This window comes from Brachypodium distachyon, chromosome 1 (assembly GCF_000005505.3).
Source record: "Brachypodium distachyon strain Bd21 chromosome 1, Brachypodium_distachyon_v3.0, whole genome shotgun sequence".
NCBI classification, from domain to species: Eukaryota; Viridiplantae; Streptophyta; class Magnoliopsida; order Poales; family Poaceae; genus Brachypodium; species Brachypodium distachyon.
In genome coordinates, this window is record NC_016131.3 from 2,210,411 (window position 1) to 2,234,702 (window position 24,292).

The window sequence follows — 24,292 nt, forward strand, 5'->3', positions numbered from 1 at the left end:
CTATACGATTTACATTCCCGTGGTTTTATAAAGTTGAACACAAACTAAATACTTTGCTCATTTTACTGGTGTACATCTGGTCTACTAACGATGTGCTTGAGATGTTATCTGGAAACTTACTGAAACAATGTAACAACAGTTCCTTGAGTAAAAAATGCTTAGATGAACAGTGTAATACATCATCAGTTAGAAAATAAGTCCAAGTGTGTCACAAAATTCATTCGCTGAACTCAACAGTTTCTACTGTAAAACTACATTTCCCATTTCCCAGGCTAGTTAAGTGATGGGGAGCAGCATCCTGGATTTCTCTGTGCAGACTGAGGTCCCCGATGTGTTCTGATGTGCAGCGGTCCCGTTGGGAGCTGGACCGGTTTCTTGATCCGCTTCACCAAAGAGGTCACTAATCTATGTTCCGTGAAAATGACGGCAACGGTGCGCCTTCTTGGGGCCGTAAGATGACGAGGACACAGAACATCCCGAGCATCGGCAGAACCACGAGCCATTTCAGCAGCTTGTAGTAATGTGTGTGGAAGGTGAGTGAATACTCGTCGGAGAAATGAATCCCGTGCTTGTCAACCATCTCCACCAGCACAGTTCCTGTGGTTCTAACAGGGACGGTGGGAAGCTGCATCCGTTGGGATCCTGGTTCATGATAGATCTGACTGACCACAATGCGCCTGTCTCCCTGGTAATTCCCAGGAACAAGTAAAGTTACCTGAAATCAAGAAGTAGAATCCAGATGGTTGGAAGTTAGTAGAAACATTTAGCTTGTCCATCAGGTGAGATTTTAGGCTGACGGAACATACCGTGACGTTATAAGGACCTTGATTCCCATAGGGAACCCTGTACTTGTCTACAATCTCAAACTCTACCCAGAAATGCTTGCCCTCTTCGTCGCGGAATGCCCTGGAACCATGCTTGACATAAATACCTTGGCGGTTGTATCTATACGCAGCATTGTTCCTTCCTTGGTTTGATGATCTCCATTCCTACAATCAGACAATGTTGTTGTTGTGCTCACCTCTATGCATAAACCAAGCTCAAGCATATGTCATGAAGGTTCGCCAGGCAATCCATCTGACTCGAGTTAAAATACCATCAAACAAAATGGAGACAAGGAAACACATCACCTACCTTGAGTGGATGGTGTGGTGAGGGAGTGGAAAAGCAAAAGACGTTGCCGTTCATGGTAGTAACAATAAGATCAAGGTCATCTCCGCCATCCACATTGTCAGCCAAAACCATAGTGTAACTGTCAATGTGCAATAAAGTGAGTTCATTTTGCTGAAATGCAAGTACAGTACCTAAAAAATACCACCAAACATTGTGCAGAGCAGAGAAGAAGTGGCATACGAGGTCTCTCCAATGTCGACAACATCTGCACAGCCACTAGAGCCCTCAATCAAATACAAATAACCATCAAAGGACGTAGTGGCAAGAGTTAACCCTCGTGAATTTTCTTCACGTTTGCTCATGTCGAGTAGTAGAACAGGACTCATAATCCTTCCATGTGCTCTATATGGGAAAGGCTGAACTTTTAAGCCATCCTTTCCACGAAGAACGTAGATGTTTCCCGATACAGTTGGGACCACAATATCAGTGTGACCATCTCCATCGACATCCCCAACAGTAGGTCGCTGTCAGCATATGATAACGACGATCAGATTTAACTAGGTACAACATCATACAGAAAATGAAGAGGCTGCAGCAGAAATATGTATGTGATATCTTCATTTAACTAAAACCAAATTATGATGTTCTGAATCAATCATAAAAAAGAAAACCACCAGATAAAAGCCAGAATGGTCGAATACCAATGTAAAGGATCGAAGCAAGATTATGGATAAAATCATAAATGTATTCTCCTCATCCAAACTAAGCAAGCGCAGCTTCAGCGCGTCTAACAATTGCAGAGTATAAATTGTCGAGATACATGGATTATGTTGGCATATGAACAGACAACCAAAAACGAGTGAAACTTGCCTGTGGAACAAGGCTCTTCAGATGCACCTCCCAGATTTCTTTTCCCTCTGCAGTCCAAGCTGCTACATTGCCATGCACATCAGCTGTGACCATCTCGATTTTCCCATCATCGTTGATGTCTGCCGCAATGACTGGTGCATGGATCTCAGCCATCTCAAGGGGGAAATTGCTCCTAATCTTACCTACGTTGACAAAAACAACAATGTAGAGCACATAGATACTTGCTTATAAGCGCATAAAAATATAAATATAATTATAAACTAGAGTGGGAATTTATTGTTTTGATAGCGAGGATTTCAGTGAATTACATCTGGTTTCCCAAAAGAAAACAATCAAAAATAGCATGATAAAAACTGATTATTACTCTAAACCAGCTATTAGAGTATATTCAAGTCAAGAGACATTATGTTGGAACTAGACATACACACCGTATGAAATGCCAGCTCAGCTTGAAATGGCTTTTGGATACAACACTTCATATTATAAAGTTAAGAATTTACCTCGATGGTCAATAACATAGAACAAGCCATAGGAAGTTCCAACAAGGATGTCCAAATAACCATCACCATCCAGATCAACCACAGCTGGAGATGAATATGCATGGGCACGGAAGATCCCGTTTTCCGTACTCAAATCAAGGTCTGCTGTCCATTTGACTTGTTTCGTGTCAAGGTCAAAAACAACTATACCGCTTGCAATATATTTTCCAATGTCAATCCCTCCTAACTCTTTTATATGATCTGGGTTATCATAGTACCTACCAGCAAAGGGACAGCAAGTTACTAGAGTGTACAAGGTTGAATGCTTTCCATTAAGACAATAGCATTTCAATCATAACCAAAAAATAGCAAACCAAGATGACCAAACAAATAGCTTCTGCTTTATCACCTTTTGCTTCATTGTTGGAGCCATGATAACTTAACAGAAGAATATCATTCAAAAGTGAAGCATAAACTTAGTCAGGGTAACAAAGGCCTTATATAACTGAGACTGGCCACAAAGCACCACAATTAATTACCCAATCCATGACTAAAAGGGTCCTAATTTTTAAAATTCAATACATAGCTACCTTAGCAAGCATTAAGGACACACACGTGCCACATAAGCTAGCACAAATAAATCTGCAAGCATCTTTTCTAATGTTCAGAGGTTGTTATTTATAAGTCCTCATCAACCCAGAAATCGTCACAACCAAGTGCGGAATGCATGAGTATTGAGTAGCAGAGAAAGAAGCCTTACTCGCGGTCAAAGAAGTAGGATACAGCAATAACCATTTCTTGTACGCCATCTTTGTCAATGTCTGCAATTACCTGCAGAAAGAATGTCAAAACTAACTCAAGCCATTTAGAATGAACGAGAAATACACGCAAAAGGAAACAAAAGGATTCACTTACTGGGGTTGACAAGATGTGAGCATCTATGCTCACATAATCGTCCGCTTTCTCATGCTCTTGTTCTGTCCAATCCTCATCTCCCCACATAGATTCATCAACATAATCATCATAATCATAGTTGTACTCATCAGGGAGATCTTCTGCATCCCGAAATAAATCAAATGATGCATTGGCATCCTCCTCTAAAGGCTCGTCATTTTCAACAGTCATTTCTCCTGTTGTTCCTGCATCATTTCCATGGATTTCTGCATTTCCCGTTTGATCATCACTTTTATCGGCTGTTTGAAGCAACCTTCTCTGAGCATGCGATGCATTATCTGTTGTGGTATATAAACTGGAGGTGTTCCCAGAATTAGTATTGTTTGGATTATTCGGCAACTCCATATTCTCATTTCCTGGTGTAGAATTAGGTTTCTTTTCAGTCGACTGTAGCTCAGATGCATGTTTCAACGAATCAACTTCCTGCGTTGCTGTATTGGCAGCACTTCCTACAATGATATACAAGTAGCATAAAAATGTATCTTTCCTACATATTCATGCATCCACAGTATGCATAGTCCAGTGTCCACAACAGAGTAGAGTAATGTTCAGCACGTGCATGCAACTCCATTTTTCTTTAAAGACCTTCAATCCACAGATTGGTGAGACTAGAAATTTCTTTGTTCACATTAACTCTAATATGTAGAAACTCAATTGCACAATCTATAAAATAACAGATCCTAGCCCCAAATATACTCAACAAACACCAATGCTGAACTAGCAGCCCTAAACTCTAATGTACAATAAACAGTAAATATAACTTCAAGGCAGAACCTTCCAGGTGCAAATGGCTAGAGAAAAAGCCTTACACCTAGACCTAAAAAATAAGAGAAGGCGTTTTTTAATACAGACGAGTGAACATATGGGATATGGCAACAAATTATAAGCTAACTTACGCGACTTGGTTTCCTCAGAAGATTTTTCAACAACTGGCTTGTCATGAATGTCTGGGTGGGATTCCTCAGAAGCAGTTTTTTTCGCAATTGAACTGTCATGGACATCTGGATGGGAGCGGTCAACTGGATCTGGATTGAGCCCCACGTGCCAATCTTTACGTACTTTCCTACGAGGTACCTCTAGCTTGTCCATCATCATATAACCTGATATCCTACATAACAAACAAATAAAGATCTCCAGGTTTAAGAAAACAATAAGAGTGTTCCATATTAAGTTCCGTTACCTGAAGAAATTCACTACACCGTTATAGGTAGCCAAAACTATCTCCCGTGTACCATCCTTGTCAATATCATATAGAAGGGGACTTGAATGAACATTTGACTGGTGAAATGCAGGCCATCCTGGAATTAATGTTTTAAAAAATAGATGTTACAAATGAAAGTATATGAGACCAATTAAAAAAGAAGGATATCTTATATGGATACAGAAATTAAACTAAGACTTCTCTAGGACCTGATAGGGCACGAATTCAATTGAAACTTCTCTACAATCTATAATGAAGAGGTCAGCATCACCAATGTAGCATACCAAATGGTAAGGTGAAATCGCACCTGGTAGTTTGTCTCCATCTGAACCTTCAAGCACTTCTAAGTAATGAACAAATGATGGCACCACTACCTCCAACTTTCCATCGCTAATACAATAAGAAGAAGTTCATTGAAGTGTATTTGAAATGAAAATATAAAAATATAAAATGCACTAAGGCAGTTGGAAGCAAGGAATGAGCATGCATCTGACATGTAATAAGTCAAATTAAACATATTTATGACATGCTAGTAGTTTTGGAGGATGAAATCAAGCAGAGGAAAGAGTTACTCAGTCGGCAGTTCATGTTAATGATATGCTCATTTGATTTTTAGCACGTTATAAGTTTATCACTTTAATAATTAACAAAAGAATATGAAAAACTCGGCACTTTTCAAAGAATGATGGGAACATGAGGTGATGAAGTCAATATGACAAAGATCAGTGTGATCCTACAGACAAAAGAGGCTATATCATCTCTTAAGCATGTTTTACCTGTTGATATCAGCAATCAATGGAGTTGCATAGATACTGGAACTAACTTCAGTCTGCCATCTCAGTTCCACATGTTTTGGACATTTGGTATTCAATAACGCATCTTCATCACTACAGAAAGTTTACAGGCATTACATCGATGAATGTATACACCAATCTTAAAGATATCTGTCATTATTTACCTGGTACCCATAAAAGATGTAATGTGCATCATGGTTAGATATTACTCATATCATCTGATCTAATTAATTTACTATACTACAACTAGCACAACACCCTTGCATTGCTACGGACTAAACAAAAACTAAATACAACTTGAACTATCATTCGCTGTCTCGAATCAAATCATCCATACCTACTCATATATCAATGTTCTGTGTCTAATCAAATGGCAGTGCGGTCTGAAGGTGACAAACCACGGCCAACAATTGACATCTTTATAGGAGTAGAGATATAAGCTGTCTGCTTGTTGCATTTGTTGACATGTACTTGAAATCAGTGTCATGAATGAAAACCCACCACCTAGACTTAGGTTGAAGCCTTTAGTGACAAACCACAATACTAAACTGTAACAATTTGATGAAAACCATATTTTGATGTAACAACCCGACCAACTCCTTTGCCAGATGTAAAATGTAATAAACAATATATGGAACTTGCTTCATCTGTTGTTTTGCAGCTATTTTAGAATTAGCGTGGCAATGAATTTCAAGTTAATAGTAAAAGTGTTAGCGTGATTGATATCAACTGACACGTGATTTCTATGTAGAACAGCTAATTTCAGTTCCATCATAGAGATCATCAGATCAATGCATGTTACATAACGGCAATTTTGTATGGCCAGCCATGGATCCATGATTCTTTTACGAACTTCAGGTGTCGTACTCATATTTTATCGCAGCCTTTTCTTTACGAGCTAGCATGAAACTACATTCTAAGCACCATTGGTGAAGTTCTAACTAGGTTCTGATTCTATGCCTCAAAGATGCAAGAAATTTCACCTTCTCTCAGTTGGAGGTGTAGAGAGGGGTTAGAAGAGCTTAAACAATTCATGCTTGTATAAGATATGGGGAAAGTTGCCAGTACTGGACAAGTGGACATGATCAGATGGAATGAGCAAATCTGCTAGGTAAATCTTGCCCAAGACCCAATAATCCCACTATTTGATAGGTGAGGACAGGTGTTCAGATTATGTGCAGGCCAAATGAGGCAGAGTTTGAGTGATTTGCTGTGTCAGGTCCACACTTGAACAACCATGCCAACATGTATCAGGATTGGGAATCGCATTCGTCAATGGAAGTAGCCTACCTAACTGTATACCGTGACAAATTATAGAACACCAGATACACCAGATTCAAATATGATGAGCCTATCGCCTACTTCTTATATACCACGCAGCAAAGTCGAATAAACCAGAAATTTAAGCACTGAACAAATTGATATACATAAGTGTAGCAATTTAACATAATTTGTGCACATCCCGACATTCTAAGCATAAAATCGAGCCTTCGTTGGACAGGCATATAAGTACAGCAATCACAAGCTGGTCGAGGTCCAAAATTGCAGTGAGCCTAGGACGAAGCACACACGGGTTGGTTAAGGTGAGCACTCAACAGTTGCAGCAAGCCTACGAGTAACAACCACAGAAACTAAAAATATTCATCCGATCGTTTCCAGTGCCAAGGATCTAGCAGCGGTCCCAAATCTACAGCGACACAGAGGAACCGGGAGGGAAGGGGAGAAGCGAGAGGGTTTACTCACAGGTGTGGGTAGCCGAGCAGGTCGTCGCTGGCCTCGCGCTGCCGGAACTTGTTGGTCGTGTTCGTCGTCTCCTCCACCGCGGCGGCCGCGGCCGACGCTAGAAGGGCGCACGCGGCGAGGGCGAGGACGAGGCGGGGACGCATCTGTGGAGGCTAGGGACTTCTCGGCCGCCGTTTGTGACGCGCCGCTCCGAGGCGGGAGCGACGGCGGCGGCGGCGGTGGTCGCGGAGAAGGGGATCTCGGGCTTGCGAGGGGGGAGAGTGGTCGGAGTCGGAGCGAGCACAAGGACGAGGACGAACTCTCGGAGGGACGCGAGAAGGCTCGTCGGGGTGGAAGACTGAAATGGCAGATGATACGAGGGGGTTCGTGTAAAGCTGTGGGCCATTTTCTTCGAGATTTTTCTCTTTTTCTTTGCAAAGTGCTACGCTTTTTTTGCACTTTGATTTATTTATTTTTGCCAAATTGTTTTCACTTTGATTTAAATGCAACATTTCGTGCTTTCAAAAAGAAAAAGGCATAACCATAAACTGATTAAAAATATGCCAGGAAATAAGAACGGACAAATTGACTTAGAGAACTGAAAGAAAAAAGTTCGGAACAGCTGACTTCTTCTCCATGCATTACAGACATATTGCCAGAGAACAGATCCCACGGCGGAACAACACGGACTGAACAACAAGCATGGTACTCCGATACAACACCTTCTGAAAGGGATTGTCATTTTGTACGCTGACGATGTCAAGTCCAAGTAGGAGGTTAAAAGTTGGGCTATTACTCTCGAAATGTTGTTTACAAAGTGACACACATATCTCATGGTGCCGTTACATTTTGTGTCATTGACATTCTGTCGAGTTTCTTATTCATTCATGGTGATCGACTATTCAGTAGGACCCCATGTTAAGTGTCACACGGCCATTCGCATACACATAGCTGTTACAATTTTAGCATGATGTCTCCTTTCTTGTATTATGTGCAGTGGGTAATCGATTGTAACTAGTCATAGAAGATCTCAGCCGATAATTCAAATTTAGAAAGCATGGGACGATCGAGACAATGGATTTGTCATAAAATTGTGTCACACAATGAGTTAGTGCCCTTTACATGTTTGAGTACAATCCACATGGAAGTGTGTGAATCGAAGGGAATCCAATATAGCAATGTGTTACTGTACAATGTTTGCACTGTAGGACTCTTCTAAAGCTTAATTAGCGTTTGCTCAAACCAACTGATAAACGATCACGTGCTCCGGGGTAGAAAGTCAAAGCTCCAATCTGTCACGATGCACTGTGAACTGAAACTCGTTCGATTGACTCAAATTTACACGGAGATGGATGGTTAATTTCCACCTGAAGTTTGCGAGTTATCTTTACAGAGTGTAATGGAACCGTAAAAGGGAAGCAGTTTTGTAGCAATGAACACGGATTAAAGGCCGTAAAAGGGAAGCCCTAGTGCTCCCATTAAAGGCCAGCACTCAGATAGTAGGTCATAGGAGAGTACACTAATCACTAATCAGCCTCAAATGGAACTGACGGTGGCCACTGTTCAATCGCATCCGAGGTTAAATCCGTAAAAAAGGTTCTCAAACCAGCAGGACCAGCTCACACTCCCTTGTCTGCATCTGCCCGCGCTGCATATCCACAGAGCATCTTCTCCCACTCCACTAGCGCGTTTCACGCAGTCGGCAGAGTCTCCCTCTAGAGAGCGAGTCCGCGCGCCGAGGCCAGAGCAAGCAAGAGAGAATGGCGAGCAAGGCGGTGACCATCGGCGATCTGATCCAGCGGGTCACCTCCTCCTGCCTCTCCAACCGCTTCCCCGGCAACTACGCCCTCAACGACTCCGGCGCCGACACCGACCTCGACGAGGAGGACGACGACCCCTTCGCGGATTTCGGGGACGCCGCCGACGAATGCCGGCCTTCGCCCGGCGAGGTAACGGCGGCGGCCGCGGCGGGTGGGGAGCAGGAGGAGGAAGAGCGGAAGCTGAAGATCTGGGAGGAGGAGGAGAAGCGGAAGGTGGCGGAGACGGCGGCGGAGACGAAGGGGGGCGAGCGGGCGCGGGAGGCGGACGCGCTGATGGCGGAGGTGTTCGACGCGGTGTCCGGCGTGCGGCGCGCGTACGCGGCGCTCCAGGGCGCGCACTGCCCCTGGGACCCGGACCGGATGCGCGCGGCCGACGCGGGCGTCGTCGCCGAGCTCCGCCACCTCGCGCGCCTCCGCGACCGCTTCCGCCGCTCAGCGGCCTCCCCCGACGGCCGCATCCCGCAAGCCAACCCTTCCCCGCCGCCGCTCCGCGAGGCGTTAGCCCCGTACGAGGCCGCGCTCGAGGACCTCCAGCGCCAGCTCCAGAGCAAGCAGGCCGAGGTCGACGGCCTTAAAGAGAAGCTCGCCTCGAACACCAGCAGCAGCCGCCGCCGCCTCCACCCCTCCAAGAAGCAGCAGCACCCCAATGGTGCAGAAGCCGTTGTCGGCGCGCCGACGGCGGAGCTGTTCGCGGCGTGCGCGGAGCAGGCGCGGGCGGCGACGCGGGCGTTCGCGGCGCACCTGCTGAACCTTATCCGCGCGGCGGGGCTGGACCCGGCGGCGGCCACCCGGTCGCTCACCAAGATCCCGGTGGCGTCTTCTTCCCCGAAGGTGGCCAAGCACGCGATGGAGGCGCACGTGACACGGGTGCTGCTGGGCGGGTTCGAGCACGAGTCCTTCTACCTGGACGGCTCCCTCTCTTCCCTCCTCGACCCGGCCGCGTCGCGCCGGGACCGGCACGCGCAGTTCCGCGACATGCGCGGCATGGACCCCGCCGAGCTCCTGGGCGTGCTCCCGGACTGCGCCTTCGGCCGCTACGCCGCCGCCAAGTTCGCGTCGCTCCTGCCGCCGCGCGTCGAGGAGGCCGTCCTCGGCGCCGGCCACAGGGGCGGCGGCGGGGGCAAGCACCCGAGGACGCCGTTCTACGGGGAGTTCCTGCGGGCCGCCAAGGCCGTGTGGCTGCTGCACCTGCTGGCGTTCGCGCTCGAGCCGCCGCCCAGCCACTTCGAGGCCGGCCGCGGCGCCGAGTTCCACCCGGAGTACATGGAGAGCGTGGCCGGCCCGCCGCCGCCCCGCGCCGGGGCCGGCATGGTCGTCGGGTTCGCCGTCGCGCCCGGGTTCAAGCTCTGCAACGCCGCCGTCGTGCGCGCCCGGGTCTACCTCGTGCCCCGCGGCACCACGGGCCACCACCCTCCTCCCTGCTAGTGCTACCTCGTTGCTCATTGGTGTGGAGGAACAAGGACTGCACCTGAGTAGTACCATCTCCTGGCTGCCTTCATTATTAGTAGGTCTCTACTCCGTGCTATTATTAGTTGCTTTTCCTCTCTGAAGAGATCTCATGTAGTAGTACAACAAAGAGGCTTTGAAATGTATGATCGATCATGTGTTGAAGTACTCACTAACAGTGATGTTTGATCACGTAGTAGTCATGACTATAGTACAGTACTCTAAACGCAGGAGTGACTGTAGAATCCGACCTTCGGTTGGTATATCCGTATACTGTGACATCAAAGGAGCAGAGGTCGTCATTATACGCATTTAATGTACTGTGTGCGGTCTGTTATTACAGTATTACGCGATACAGCAAAGTTGTGGATTTAAAGAAAGCAAAGGAGCGAAGGACCCAGCAGACATGCAAGATTCTGAGATGTGGCCAAGAAGCCCCAGTGCCATCTTTCGATTGAGTTATCTTGGAAATATTCTTCAGAGAAGAAAAGAAGAGTAGATGGTGATGACAAAAAGGAATGAAGGTGTCTTGTTCGATGCATGCTCCTGAAAGGCATGGAATGGATGATGATGGTGATAGATTTGTTCAGGTGGAGAGAGACTGCAGGACTCGTCTCTATTTTATCCCAGGATCCATCTCTTTGAGAACAGATCTCCAGAAACTGCAGGAAAAGGAAAGGCGAGGAAAGCAGAAGCTTGTGCTCTCTTGAGCTTTTGACCTAGACAAATGACACACTGAAAACAACTCATCTGGATCCGTTTCTCCAAATTGGTCTCCAGGTTACTTGCATCTTGAGGATCCGCAGGCTCACAGAGAAGATCAATCTGATAAGGCACGCATTCTTTTTCTTTTCTCCCATTTCAAGTTGATCGAAAACAAATTTATTGGCCAGGATATGAAATGAATAACCTATGGTGCTACAGAAAAAAAAATATAAGGTCACAACATTGCTTTCTACATGATAGAACTAGAGGCGAATTGTGAGCTGAGCAACCAAGCTGAAGTTTGTGGAATTCCTAGTTCAACAGATCGAATCCTCGTGAAATATGACCCGCATTCCGTAACTCCTGTGAGACATTCAACAAAACTTACTAAAACATAGAGAAGACAAAGCTTGCCTGGTTGGTTGTTCCAAACACCAAACGCTTGCAACTGGAAAGAAAACATACCGGCTAATGTTTGCGGTGGCTCACAAACTAGCTACTTTTGCCGAGTTGTTGGCTCGCTCAGCTGGTCTTCAACAGATGCACATACCGACGTTCATACCACGAGGCTCCAGCTGATAAAACTTCTCATACTGCACTATGCAAGATGCCTGCTCAAACATGAAACAATACTGAGAAACATTTTTATTTCCAAGAAAAGAAAAAATGAAACTAGAATGAAATAATCATAAAGTTTGGAGGATCTGGAAAATGAGAAATATATCATGAAAAAAAACAATTGGCTATATCATGGACAGCCGCCACATATTTTCTCAAAAAAGTGGTAAAAATTCCTTACTGTAGGACCTTAAATAGACCTGATTTACTTCACCAGGGGGGCAGCAATAAGAACAAACAAACAATCGATCTATCCTATAAGGCTATAACCTCAGGCACAAGAAAACCGAACCTCGATCAGTTGGCTAGCAGAGTGGGCATGCTACCCACCCGCGGTTATCTTCTCAAAGCTACCAGGTGCTAGTCCCTGGCTGGTCTAAATTTTTATTATACTATTTCTTTCTTGGAAAAAATTGCACTCCCATTTATCAGCTTGTCCTTTTGTGAAAAATATGAAAGTATTGGTATGATTTGTATGTGTTACTTCCTGGGTGAGATATCCTTTTTATTTCATGACCACCAATGCAAGCAGATTCGCGGATGATAAAGATTAGGCATGTTGACAGCAGCAATATCTACAAATCCTTGGAAAGTAAATAGTTGAACTCCGACATAGCATTGCTCATGGAAAAAAGGAAAAGAAAAATCCAGAATGTTCAGATCGCAGAGACAATTCTCATTACCATTAAGTATTGACTGTCTCGATTTGGTCAAAATCTAGATCCACAAAGCTCTCTTTTCCAAAAAGTGTCAACTGTACAGTAACCTGTCGGAGGTAACACTTCTTAGATAACCAGATAATAATGCAAAATAGCCAGACAAGTATTTCGCTTCGATGAAGCTTCATCAGCCTAACCTTTTTATTTTTGCGATTCACTTCCAGAACAGAGCCGCTATAGTCTGCGAAAGGCCCGGAGAGAACATGAACACTGGCACCAGGTGTAGAAGTGTTGTCTCCGGAGCCACCTTTTGAAGTTGATTTCTTAACCTGTTTCTTGATTTTATTAATTAGCATAAGTTCAGTGCCTTCAACAGGTTTACCAAAAGACTTGACATTATCCCAGTTTTCCAGTTCTTCAAACTCTTTGTCAGCCTTCTCTTGTTCCTCCTTTTCTTTTCTAAAAATCGATTCAACTTCTTCAATTGGAATAGGTTTAGGCTTTTTAATCTGCCTTTTACTGCATACGGAAAGCATTATGATGATAAGAGCCACAATAAGTGCAAAATTGATCCGAGAAGATGACAAGAGACTACCAGGAGATATGATCTGTTGTTTCATTAGTACTTATATTGTTACATCTGCCATGATATATAGATTGCGCAAGTTACAGCAGAAAAATTGTTTCCTCAAATAATTGGTTTCAAGTAAAATGTAAATCACCATTTCCCTCAAAAAGAAGTTGATATCTCAAATTAGTACATTGACTGTTTTCAGGAATTGTTGAGTGATACAAGTTCTTCACCTCATGGAGTTAAAGGATGGTTGTGAAATCGTTTTTATTTATAATTCATAGTGACCAGATGCTACCTGACATTAACTGTGTAATCAACAATATGAATATTTGCAAGTTGCGACAACAATAACAAAGTTAACAGTTAATAGAATAAATAAAATAAAATAAAAAGGATTATGAAAGTACTCACATGGAACCTCTTGTTGCTCCAATGAAGCCATAACAACCTTCCGTGTCTCTGAGAAAGTCATGAAGTTCCCTGTTTAAGGTGCAATACAGAAAGACCAACCCAGGATGCAAAGGCTTTGATTTGGTACTGATTGAACCACTTTTAAGTCTCTTCTTGACTTCGATTGCTGGATTGTAGATCTACAATTTGTATGATTACATTAATAAGAACCAGAAATTTTAAGTTCTCTAAACTGGAACACAATGTCAGTTTGTCACCATGAGATTTTACAACCAAGAGTCACATCTTTTCAAATAAACGTCATCACAGGTATTCTTATGCATAACTACACTATATGTGGCATTTAAGTACAGTGCTCTAGAGTTTTGCAAGGTGGCATTGCTCATGACAGATTATGCCTCAAGTGTTCGGCAAAATGCTCAGGGATGCGGTTTTCGCACAGCACAGACGCCAATTAACTAAATTAACGATCCATATCACTCCATTATCAGGAGAGGAGAGGAGAGAACCGGAGTTGCTACCTTGAAGGAGACTTCGGAGTAGCGGCGGGAGATGGCCTTGGTGATGAGGTCGACGTAGTCGGTGCCGGGCGCCATGGAGACGCGGAGGAGCCACCACTGCGGGCCGAGCTCGGCCAGGAGGTCGAGGTTGAGGTCCTCCCGCCACGTCCTCTTCGGCGGCTTCTTCCGCCGCCGCGCCGGCTCGTGGATCAGCCGCTCCTGCACCTCCTCCTTCCAGTCCCGCGCCCGCAGCTCCCGCGCCTCGTTCCGCTGCTGCCTCCTCTCCCGCCCCCTCGGCTCACCTTCCGCGGCGGAGGCCGACAGCGACACCACCGACATCGCCGCGGTAGACGCGAGCGGCGGCGGGAGCGAGCACCGGCATGGGAGCCGGAGGAGTGGATAAGCCAAGCTCATGGCTTCGAGCCTTCCGCAACGACAGAGACCAGAGCACTTGAAGTCAAAACGATTTAAAAAAAAATCTGTTTATTACTACCGGCCCACAAGAATGGGCGGGGCTTTACATAGCTAGGTATAGTTTGGGCTGAAAGGGCCAATGGTAAGAAGCCCATATGAGGACGCGAAGGTCGTTCCTCGTTCTCCACGAAAGAAGAACAAAACCCTAGAGGTTGGGGGAGGAACAATTGGAGGCGCGGCTGCTCTACTGTTCTTCCGCGCTCGCGAGATCTCCGACCTCCTTCGCTCTCCTTCCCGGTAACCATCTGCCTCTCGTCCTCTTTTTACGTCCCCGCGAACCCACCTCCATTGATTTCGCACGCGTATAGTTGTGATCCTTGCTTAGATTGGTGCCCGCTGTTCTGTCTTTCGCAGGCGAGGCGGCGCGAGAAACAATGGCTTCGAAAGGCGGGCCGAGCAACCTCGAGAAGGAGCAGGTACGTGCATCCATCTTCCCTCCGATTTGCGTGCAATTTTTCTGCTTGTAGTCGGTGCTGAGCTACAGAGCTAGGACCTAGGATTAATATGCTGGTGTGTCTTGGACTGGGCAGATGTTTGGGATGGCGGAGAAGGAAATGGAGTACCGGGTCGATCTTTTCAACCGGTGAGTGGTGTTCATTGTTCACATCTGTTTGTGTTAATTCGTGCCTGCTGGACTACCGCTAATTTGGAGCTGTGAGATCAGATCGCTAGTGATGCAAGGAGTAAACTACTCCGAAGTTGGTAGTCACAATGTGGTATCGTTATCTGACGAAGGGAATTGCTTGCACGAGAATTACAGTGTTTATGCTAATCCCTGTGGCGTTGTGAACTCATAACAGTAGTCTACTGGAGTAGACAATCATGAGCATGGTGTCTAGTGCTACGATGCTTTTCTTGTGAACTGGCTTTGTTACTATTATGCTCTGCCTGGAGAGATCTCAATAGAACTGTTTGATAAAACAAGGATAATTGCATCATTGAACCTGCTAATAGAAATGATCTTCTGTGAACTCTGAACCCATAAATAGCGTGTTTCTAGTTCTAAGAACCTTACTAGTCACAGTTCTCAAGGAAAAAGAGATCATTGCATGGGTTGGAGATACTGACCTGATGTTACTTACAAGCACTGGGATGCTTCATAATTCATACCTTGGTATTATTAGAATATCAATCTGTTGCCATTCTGTACTTCCTATTCCAAACTAGATCAATGAAATGAAATCTCTGGCCCAATGATTCATCACCTTGCTGTTTCACTTGTGCATAGATGGTACAGTAATAGCACTGCACTAGCCTTTTGAAATGTCTAGCATGATTGTCGTACTGATAAATTTTTAACAATGTCAACATGGTCTTTTCATCGTCTATGTACACATTTTTTGGCGAGGACATAGTTTAGATTGGCCCACATCAATACTGAATTATGAATTGTTTTTATGGGCCCATTTTGATATCCAGTGCCTATTTTCCTTATGCAGGCTTACACATAGTTGCTTTGAGAAGTGTATTGAGAAAAGGTACACAGTCTGCATAACTCAGAATTCTCAGTTCTGCCAATGCATCTTTTATCCACTGACGAACAAAATTAGAATGAGTATCCAAAATGTTCTAGTCATATATAGACTTTTCATTTGCTGAAAGAGGGTAATATTATAGTTCAACTAAGGTGGTCACAAGCTCACAATAGCGAATTATGTCCATCGCCTCTCTTAATTTTTTGTAGTTCATTGATTAACAACCAAGAGCGATTTATGTTCTGTTGAATTTACCCCAGATTTATTCTGTTTCCACAGGCATAAAGAATCTGAGCTCAATATGGGAGAGAACAGTTGCATTGATCGATGTGTTTCAAAGTATTGGCAGGCAAGTTTACTAATAGCATATATAGTTTTATAGCAAATACTCCCTCCGTTTCATAATTCTTGTCTCAAATTTGCCCAAAAATGAATGTATCTATTCTTAAAAAGCGTCTAGATACATGTAATATTTCGACAAGAATTATGGAACGGAGGGAGTAGTGTGTACTCTCACCGTCTTTTCCCTCCTTTGGGGCTTAGGCTGGGAAGAAAACAGTACTATATGCAGAACTTTCTTTAGCAATATTTTGCAGTTGATCACCATTTGGAGAAGATTTATCTGTAGTTTTGATGGGCACTGTTTATCCTTAATTATGTTTCCACGAACGTGTCATAGATCTGCTCTCGTCCATCCTTTTTGCATAGAAACATGGCTATTGGCTGAAATCTGTAGATAGCTTAAACATCTGTTTTTCCTTGATGCATTCTAATTCTGGTAACTCTTTTCAGGTGACTAATTTGGTCGGACAGATGCTTGGGAACAAGCCTCAGATATGAGCGGGGAAGCAGTAGTTGAATTTTCTGTAGTAGAATACTGTCTCTATGTTTCTCCATTTTGTTTCTAGAAAGTTGTCTACTTGCCAAGTAAAGCACATCAGTTTCGGCTAATTCATGGACAAAAGGAAACCCTTTCCAGTGATGTGTACGTTACTCTCCGAATCATGAGCAGAGGCACACGCCTGTAATAATTTGATACAGCTCGAGAGAACAATTTTGTTGCCAAAGCTGCTCCTTTTTCATATTAGTTCTTTAATATCCCAAAGCTGTGTCTGGAACTCTCGAGTCTCTGTCCGCTGAGTCGCTGACACAAATTCTTCTGAACTGTTTACACCTTTTGCTACCGAGTCTCACATAATAGCCAACTCAACCAGGCGTCTCAAGAATAAATATAATCATGCATGATGTCCTTGTGAAAGGAAAACTATGCGTAGAATGTCGCTCCCTGGTCTTAACAACTTTTCCTAGGGCGTTCCTCTCATTTCGTTACGACAATGAATCCATTACAAACCAACACAAAACAAGAGCTCTCAAGACAGAAAAACAAGCACTGTCATACATCCAGCACAACTGTAATACTGATCAAACACATCAGTTTCATAGCATGGATACAATCCAGATATTTGCCAAGCAAACACAAGGGAAGATATGCCTGATCAATCATAGGATTCAAGTTGCAATCTAGATTTTTTTTAAGGTTCTGTATATACATGAATTTGAAGAGATAAGACTAAAGTAATGTCGCTTTACAATCTCAAATCCACGGAATGCTGTGGCCCATTTTTGTACTTATAAATATATATTGGAGGTGTAATAACAGCCAGCCTAGGAGTTTGTAAAACCACTGAAAATACCACTCCAAGTTAGGGAAGACCAAAAAAACAGCCCCTACTGCCACTGGTTGCAACGCATTGGTTGGAGTTGGAGGACACCCAAAATGCAGGCGATCTAGGTACAGAAGATCATCATCGCCTCCATGGCGGCTCTATACAGTTCTAGTTCTACCCTTTCTTTGAGCTTCCAAAGCAGCGCCTATCTTTAGCTTCTCATGACCATCAAGCTCCATGCCAAGGCCAATGAGCGCCATCCCTTGCAGGTAGTGTGCAGTTGGCCACTCAGGTGATATTCCCTCTGCTTTCCTTGCATCTTCAAGGCTATCTTCCAGCCTGTTAAGTACCATGTTCGCGAAACTTCGTCGCACCAGCATAGTTGGGGACTCCATTGCACCAGTGTCGATAAACTGCAAATTATTGAAAACCACAGGTCATGTAATGTATAAACCAATACTCCCTCCATCCCATATTAAGTGAATCAAATCTGCCCAAATATGAATGTATCTATGCCTAAAGAGCGTCTAGATACATGTAATAGAAAGTCACGAGTAGATTCTAACTGTCCACATGCAGGCACAGTTTACAGCTACAGTTTACAGCTACAGTTTACATACCCAACACTTCATGAATCCTAAAACCACCCAAAACCTAACCTTAACTAACTTGGTTCATCACTTCTGTGATAAGTATGACTCGCACTGACAAGCATAAGAACACATGCAAACCTAGTTATTGAAATACCCACCTAATAAGACTCGATATCTATGAAACTTGTAACTGAGCAATTAGAGAAAATATGACCTGGGTCATGATTTTCTTACACATGTTATCTGAGGAAAAGCAAGCTAAAAAAGAAAAAAAATATTGGTTTGTAATTGGGGAGCAGAATAGGGTATAGGTACATGAATAGGGTATAGGGTATAGACTAATGAGATTCAACCATAACAGATGATATTTGTAAACATACCATTGAATAACACTCTAGCACAGTTGTAAAATCTTTGGATTGGAAAGCATCATCTCCATTCTTCTTGACGCGAAGACTCTCAGCTGGTTGGCCAGGCCACGAATCTAAGGATACCTGCAAGTACCAAACATTCAAAAGCATATGTAATTGCCAAATAATATCCATCAGTGTTATCAGTTAAAGCAACACTTGTGCGAATTTAGGTCTGGTTCTGAGTAAGTTATCTGTCTTGAAAGCATGTGCTCTATAATTCTATTATAGTTTCATGGCTAGAGAAACAAAATTAATATAGTCAACTATTTTTTTTGAGAAAGAATATAGTCAAACTAGTTGAAATTTAGATTTAAGCTCAAAGCAGTGGCATTCAGAAATTTGATGAGCACATACACCATTTTAGTCATGTGCCCTAGCTCGCTTATTGGTTTCATACCAGATAGCTAGTGTTCAAATAAAGCAATTCAGAATTAGACAGTTGGACAACTGAGGACAGTTCCAAACTACATCTAGCACAGGGATAGGGAACCAAATATATGGGTGTGTACCGTCTTATGTCCCAAATTGAGTGGATTCTTTTTTTCATGAACAAATCGAATGGGTTCTATTGGTGGAATCTACATAATTAACATTTTCCAAGCACAGATTGAAGTTCAACAACCGTCAGCCCAAACTTGTTTTTGAAAGTAGTTACCATGAAAGCAATATATTCTAAAGTTCTTACCTTATAGGTTGCTATGTCATCCTCTTTGTATCCATCATTCGTCAATATCTCATGTACCCCCTCGAGGTCAGCTGTGGCATAAGCTTTCCCAGTAGCCGAAAATGAAACTTGCGCTGAGTTCTCCTCTGTATCTTGTGGAATACCCAGTAAAGTACGTGAAGGAGCCTGCACAAAGGTTCAATGTGAACTATTTAAGCATGCAGAGGTACACAATTTTATTTAGAAGAAAGACAGGTATATAAATGATTTGACAGAATAGGACTGGATACACCATAGTGATTCTTCTCAATAACATCAAAACAGACGCTAAGATAGTTGGAATTTGCAATTTCCTTGCAAAACAACATCATATGCTCTAGTGGGAATTTGCAAAAGAAACAGTGGCACAAGTTGGTGGGACAATGTTATTACTGCAGCTTTTCAATGATATAAAGAAGCAAGAAGGAATATTACAGAAGCATCTCTTTGTAGGTTTGCAAGAGCAGACACTACTGCTTTCAGGTTTGGCCGTTCACGGGCTTCATATGACAAGCAACGGGATACCAATCTCATCATTTCATTTCCATCAGAGCTGGAGACATGGCCTTCCAAGCAAGAATCCATCAACACCATGTAATTCTTTCCTTTGATAAGGTCAAGGGCCTACAACAAAACCAATCGAAGTCAATGTTTTCTTGGATAAAGTTGTAAAGACCCAATGCTCATGTACAAATTATATAAACTATTGCAAAGCTCTACTGAAAGTCAGTCCTGTAATCTTCTATTAGAAAGGTATGTTCTCCAATCCTGTTGATAGAAGAGCAGATAGCCAAATGCACACATTTTCTAGACAGAACCATACTTAATACTGTAGTTTGTTTAGACCGGAGTTGTGCTCAAACAGAGTGTAGGATAACTTACATGGCTTGGTGGAATATGCTTTCCACTTAGGAGATCAAGCAAGATAGTACCAAAACTGTAGACCACACTCTCTGGAATTACTCTGCCTGCATAACATTTAGCAGTTAAGAAAGAAATAACAAAACCATGTGCCTCCAAGGCAAGAATTTGAACTTCCTGATCAGAAGTAGACACTAAAATTTCATGGAATGGAGTAATGTCCATCAAAATTGTTCGAAATTGTTCCTTTACGTACAAGAAACTTACCAGTCTTAAGGTACTCAGGAGGCGTGAAAGCCAAATTGGTACTGTAGCTCTTCCCATCCCTGCTGTTCTTCATCAGACCGAAACAGGACAGTCTAGGGTTACCATCCTGTAAATCCCCGACCAAAAACAAGAATATATTACATATTTTGTCTGACAGGCTGACAGCCCCACCCAACAACTAAGAATCAAGCAACCAAGGAGAACAAGTATAGACTCACCACATCAAAGAGGACCCTGTATGCATGCAGGTCATGGTAGAGAGCCCTCCCTTTGTTGGTGCAGTACTCCAATGCTTGTGCCACATAGAGTGCAGCTCGTACCCTCATAGGCCAGCTCAATGGCTTTGTCTCCCCTGAGAAGCATAAATACCATGAGCACAAAATGGAAAACAAACCCACATCGTTCTCAAAACAGAATCTCTTATGGAGAACCATAAATGCCAAAAGCCCTGAACTATTCTTCACATGTGAACCGAGTACATGATCCTATCATAAGTAGTTTAACCACTCCTTAATGTAATTAGTACCTTGCATGAATCAATAATTGCACATTATATGCAGCTATATACATATCAATAAAGGCACAACTAATCACCTTGATGCGTACCAAACAGAACACTGGTTACAAGCACTAATATAAGAACTAATGTGTCCATTTCAGGTTAGCCTAGAAGCCGAGAAGAATAAGACTAGAAAACAACAAGAGTGTAATGTTACATAAACTACCTACATTGGCACTACCAATTCAGAAGCAACACTAGCAAGCCAGAAACAACACTAGCATATAATACACTTGAACGAGGAAAATGTGAGTGACAAACATACAGTGGAAGAGGTGCTTCGCCAAGGTATCATGCGGCATGAACTCAGCGACAAGCAGCCGCTCGCCGCTCTCACAGCAGCACCCGATCAGATTGGAGAGACGACCACTCCGCAGTAGCCCAACAGCCCTGGCCTCCTCCTATTCAACAAAAACAAAGCCACACAATCAGATGTTGTAAATTCTAGCCAAACGCTGCAGATGATCACCCATCCGGTAAAGCAAGCTACACTTACCACGAACTGTCGGGAGTCAGGCCAGGCAGAGCGGCCGAAGCGTTTGATGGCCACGGTGTGGCCAGAGCTGAAGAGTGTGCCGCGGTAGACGACGTTGGGTGCCTTCTCGCCATGCTCTGACACGATGCGGTCGGGAGCGAAGCCGTCGGTGGCTGCGCGGAGCTCGTCAAGGCTGTACTCCGTGAACACCGGCACACCACTGCCGTCTTCCCCAGCGGCCCCATTCTCTGCACAGGGGAAGAAAACAGGTAGCGCGTAGGATCAGCTCTAGGAGCCGTTGAACACGACGAGATTACCCGAGTACATGAACGAAATCGAACCAAATACAGCGCACTCCAATCCAAAACGCTTGCGACAAGAACCGAATTCGTCGCACCAAAAGGACGAAATACACGGAACAAACGCATCGAATCAGTAAAAGCTTACTACAGTACCAACTATTAGGATCGTCCTTGAGCGTCCAGGTAAACCAACCGAATGGATCAGAGTCCTCTACACCGAATTCCAGCGAGATCGACGGCGCCACCAAAGCAAACCAAATCACGAAATCAACCACCCACACGCACACGCACACGAACAAGCGAAAAAGGCACAAAAATCCCCGGAAAAAACGCAGGAAAAGCAGAACACCCCAAAATGCAGCAGAACCGACGCCATCGCCACACTCCCCCCACGAAACGAAACAAAACAAAACACATCAGCAAGCCAGCAAGGGGAAGAGCATCCAAAACCCGAGGCCCCGAAATCGCCTCCCGAAACCAGAGTCGCCAATGCGTGTGCGGGCGCGGGGTCAGGAAACAAGCAGGGGAATGGTGGGGGGCTTCGTTACCAAGCCGCGGCGATTTGAAGTGCGGCGGCCACCAGCAGACGGAGAGCTTGGAGCAGCGAGCCCCCATGGACGAACACCGACCTCCGCCTCGTAGATCTCCCTCCCCGCGACCAAACCTCCGCTCCTTCCCCTTCCCCTTCCTCCTCCTCCTCCACCAGCACCACCGCACGCTCGCTCGCTCGCTCGCTACTGGCAGGAGAGGAGGACTCGAATAGACCAAGACTAAAATACTCGAGGACAGAGAGAGAGCCTAGAGAGAGAGGAAGGGAGTGGCGTGTGTGGGGTGGGTTGGGTTGTGGATCCAAGGAAGGTGGTGGGCTTTCCGCTCTCGCTCTCCTCTGCTTTGCTTTTGGCTCTCCTGTTCCTCTTTCTCCTCCTCACTCCCCCCAACTCTCCTTTCCGGCCCCTTTTATATTGCACCGTGTTCCTTCTTCCCCTCTCGCCTTGCTGCCGCTGGAGCTGGATAACCATGGCTTTTGATTGTCTTTAAAAGCGCCCGTTACGTATGACTGTTGGGATGCACCGGCATTTTCAATTTCGTGGGTTGGATGATTATTTACATGTAGCGTTTAAAACTAAATGTATAGGGTGCTGGCTGTTATTTACATGTAGCGTTTAAAACTTAAAACTAAATGTGTTTTTTTTGTTATTATTCGGAGACTCAACATCAATCAGATATGTCTAATGTATTTATGAATTTTATTATGCACAGAACTATCGATTGCTCGACATACTTGCAAATATAATCGGACGGGGTGCTTGTGTTATCGAATAAAGTAGATTCCAGTTATCACTGTGATGACATTGCACACGAGCGCGTGTAGTGGGCATTGTTATGGTAATATGTGTAACCAAATGAAGTGGTTAACTAAAATATTTACAGTCATTGAATCAAGTTAGATATTTGCTATGATAATTCTTATGCACGATAGCCATAATTTTCAATCACCACTCGTGCAAGAGGCACGGCTTTCTATTAGCAAAACCGTGGACTAATTCGTTGCGTTTCCAAATGACCTACTTGAACGTTACCGTGCATCACGGAACGGCTAACAACTTTCTAAAATTGTAGGCATGTATGCATCATGCGCTTGTACATCAAGTAGTTGCAACAAGGGATGTGTCACGTAAAAAAAAACTCCATTCAATAAAAACTTGAAACTCTTAATCCCAACAATCAGATATTAAATAAATAGATGTGATAAAAGTTGGAACCTCTGACCACTTAAATGCATTTTATGAACCCCCGCCACACGTACCCACATAGAATCCCACCTCACGAGGAATTTCATAAAATGCCTTTAAATGGTTTGATATTCCACATTTCATTTGAGCCATTTATTCGAGAACCTTTGTAACAAACATTTGCATGTTTCGAAACATAGCAATGAATGACATTATATGTAATTCAAAGTCACAGCACGCATGAAAATGAAACTTTTCTGCGACTATTACATGACAATATGATAGTTTCACATTGCTTACTCTAAAGATCAACGTTATTATCTTTCATAACACTTCTCTAGATACTTCTGCGGACGTTTCCAAATTTCGTCGAGGCATGCATGCTCCATAATTGAGTTTGAAAACAATCCCTCCATTCGTAACATGGTGGTATGAACGAAGTTAGTTGGTGTGCAACACAGTAATATATTTGGCGATATACGTACTTCTCCGATAATTAATTACTCACTTGCTTAGACATTGGTGATAAGTCCAAGTAACCCCAAAAACATGTAGGTATTCGAGGAGGCACCACGTTGCTGCCATGCATAGAATGATGATGGGTATAACATCATTTTTTCTCAGAGTTGTAGTAATTCAGAGAAATTAATTACTCCATGCTTAGACGCTGGCGATAACTAGTCCAAGTACCATATTGATGGCATACAAAGGTGACGAGTAATTCCAAAATTATTTGTTGCATGCCAACAATAGAGGGCAGGATAACTCCGTTAGATATTCGGGGCCGTACTTACTGTATTGATGCCACACAAAGGTTGACGAGTACTTGAACCGTACGTCATTCCGATTCAACGACGTCGTAATCAAACCTGGTCGTAATTAATCATGCCCTTGCTAAAACACT

The 24,292-nt window shown here is 43.9% G+C and overlaps 5 protein-coding genes across 5 annotated transcripts; 2 read left to right on the forward strand and 3 right to left on the reverse strand.

Moving 5' to 3' along the window:
* Positions 1-120: 120 nt before the first annotated feature.
* LOC100842013 (protein DEFECTIVE IN EXINE FORMATION 1) lies at positions 121-7,492 on the reverse strand. The gene is made up of 13 exons (XM_003563369.4): positions 7,155-7,492; positions 5,394-5,504; positions 4,925-5,007; positions 4,597-4,714; positions 4,313-4,524; positions 3,378-3,865; positions 3,223-3,293; positions 2,484-2,740; positions 1,984-2,165; positions 1,354-1,637; positions 1,135-1,252; positions 807-989; positions 121-715 (listed from the first exon to the last, which is right to left on the reverse strand). The coding sequence occupies exons 1-13, from the start codon at positions 7,295-7,297 to the stop codon at positions 401-403; spliced, it is 2,565 nt and encodes an 854-aa protein (XP_003563417.1). The 5' UTR covers positions 7,298-7,492; the 3' UTR covers positions 121-400.
* A 1,285-nt stretch (positions 7,493-8,777) lies between these two features.
* On the forward strand, positions 8,778-10,744 carry LOC100834963 (protein GRAVITROPIC IN THE LIGHT 1). Its single transcript, XM_003559181.4, has one exon. It carries the CDS (start codon positions 8,894-8,896, stop codon positions 10,376-10,378), a length of 1,485 nt encoding a protein of 494 aa, XP_003559229.1. The 5' UTR covers positions 8,778-8,893; the 3' UTR covers positions 10,379-10,744.
* A 479-nt stretch (positions 10,745-11,223) lies between these two features.
* LOC100820982 (transcription termination/antitermination protein NusG) lies at positions 11,224-14,312 on the reverse strand. Its single transcript, XM_003563385.4, has 6 exons — positions 13,888-14,312; positions 13,367-13,545; positions 12,579-12,900; positions 12,406-12,488; positions 11,570-11,715; positions 11,224-11,467 (listed from the first exon to the last, which is right to left on the reverse strand). Exons 1-4 carry the CDS (start codon positions 14,278-14,280, stop codon positions 12,408-12,410), a joined length of 975 nt encoding a protein of 324 aa, XP_003563433.1. The 5' UTR covers positions 14,281-14,312; the 3' UTR covers positions 11,224-11,467; positions 11,570-11,715; positions 12,406-12,407.
* A 115-nt stretch (positions 14,313-14,427) lies between these two features.
* LOC100823138 (mitochondrial import inner membrane translocase subunit TIM10) lies at positions 14,428-16,920 on the forward strand. The gene is made up of 6 exons (XM_003563392.4): positions 14,428-14,577; positions 14,695-14,756; positions 14,871-14,923; positions 15,780-15,818; positions 16,095-16,164; positions 16,608-16,920. Exons 2-6 carry the CDS (start codon positions 14,715-14,717, stop codon positions 16,653-16,655), a joined length of 252 nt encoding a protein of 83 aa, XP_003563440.1. The 5' UTR covers positions 14,428-14,577; positions 14,695-14,714; the 3' UTR covers positions 16,656-16,920.
* A 382-nt stretch (positions 16,921-17,302) lies between these two features.
* LOC100826009 (serine/threonine-protein kinase BSK5) lies at positions 17,303-22,594 on the reverse strand. The gene is made up of 10 exons (XM_003563401.4): positions 22,204-22,594; positions 21,375-21,601; positions 21,144-21,279; positions 20,538-20,671; positions 20,320-20,425; positions 20,074-20,159; positions 19,627-19,815; positions 19,174-19,338; positions 18,456-18,569; positions 17,303-17,895 (listed from the first exon to the last, which is right to left on the reverse strand). Exons 1-10 carry the CDS (start codon positions 22,268-22,270, stop codon positions 17,641-17,643), a joined length of 1,479 nt encoding a protein of 492 aa, XP_003563449.1. The 5' UTR covers positions 22,271-22,594; the 3' UTR covers positions 17,303-17,640.
* Positions 22,595-24,292: the final 1,698 nt, after the last annotated feature.

Excerpts from the sequence above, each read along its gene's own strand:
- LOC100842013 (XM_003563369.4), bottom strand. The coding sequence starts at position 7,297 with ATGCGTCCCCGCCTCGTCCTCGCCCTCGCCGCGTGCGCCCTTCTAGCG. Across the intron at positions 5,008-5,393 it reads TTGATTGCTGATATCAACAG|CGATGGAAAGTTGGAGGTAG; the intron begins GTAAAACATGCT and ends TTATTGTATTAG. Across the intron at positions 4,715-4,924 it reads AGATGGAGACAAACTACCAG|GATGGCCTGCATTTCACCAG; the intron begins GTGCGATTTCAC and ends CATTAATTCCAG.
- LOC100834963 (XM_003559181.4), top strand. The coding sequence starts at position 8,894 with ATGGCGAGCAAGGCGGTGACCATCGGCGATCTGATCCAGCGGGTCACC.
- LOC100820982 (XM_003563385.4), bottom strand. The coding sequence starts at position 14,280 with ATGAGCTTGGCTTATCCACTCCTCCGGCTCCCATGCCGGTGCTCGCTC. Across the intron at positions 12,901-13,366 it reads GGAGCAACAAGAGGTTCCAT|TAAAAGGCAGATTAAAAAGC; the intron begins GTGAGTACTTTC and ends TTCCGTATGCAG. Across the intron at positions 12,489-12,578 it reads TGAATCGCAAAAATAAAAAG|GTTACTGTACAGTTGACACT; the intron begins GTTAGGCTGATG and ends TACCTCCGACAG.
- LOC100823138 (XM_003563392.4), top strand. The coding sequence starts at position 14,715 with ATGGCTTCGAAAGGCGGGCCGAGCAACCTCGAGAAGGAGCAG. Across the intron at positions 14,757-14,870 it reads GCAACCTCGAGAAGGAGCAG|ATGTTTGGGATGGCGGAGAA; the intron begins GTACGTGCATCC and ends TGGACTGGGCAG. Across the intron at positions 16,165-16,607 it reads GTGTTTCAAAGTATTGGCAG|GTGACTAATTTGGTCGGACA; the intron begins GCAAGTTTACTA and ends AACTCTTTTCAG.
- LOC100826009 (XM_003563401.4), bottom strand. The coding sequence starts at position 22,270 with ATGGGGGCTCGCTGCTCCAAGCTCTCCGTCTGCTGGTGGCCGCCGCAC. Across the intron at positions 20,672-21,143 it reads GGCGAAGCACCTCTTCCACT|GGGAGACAAAGCCATTGAGC; the intron begins GTATGTTTGTCA and ends TATGCTTCTCAG. Across the intron at positions 17,896-18,455 it reads TGCTAGAGTGTTATTCAATG|TTTATCGACACTGGTGCAAT; the intron begins GTATGTTTACAA and ends AATAATTTGCAG.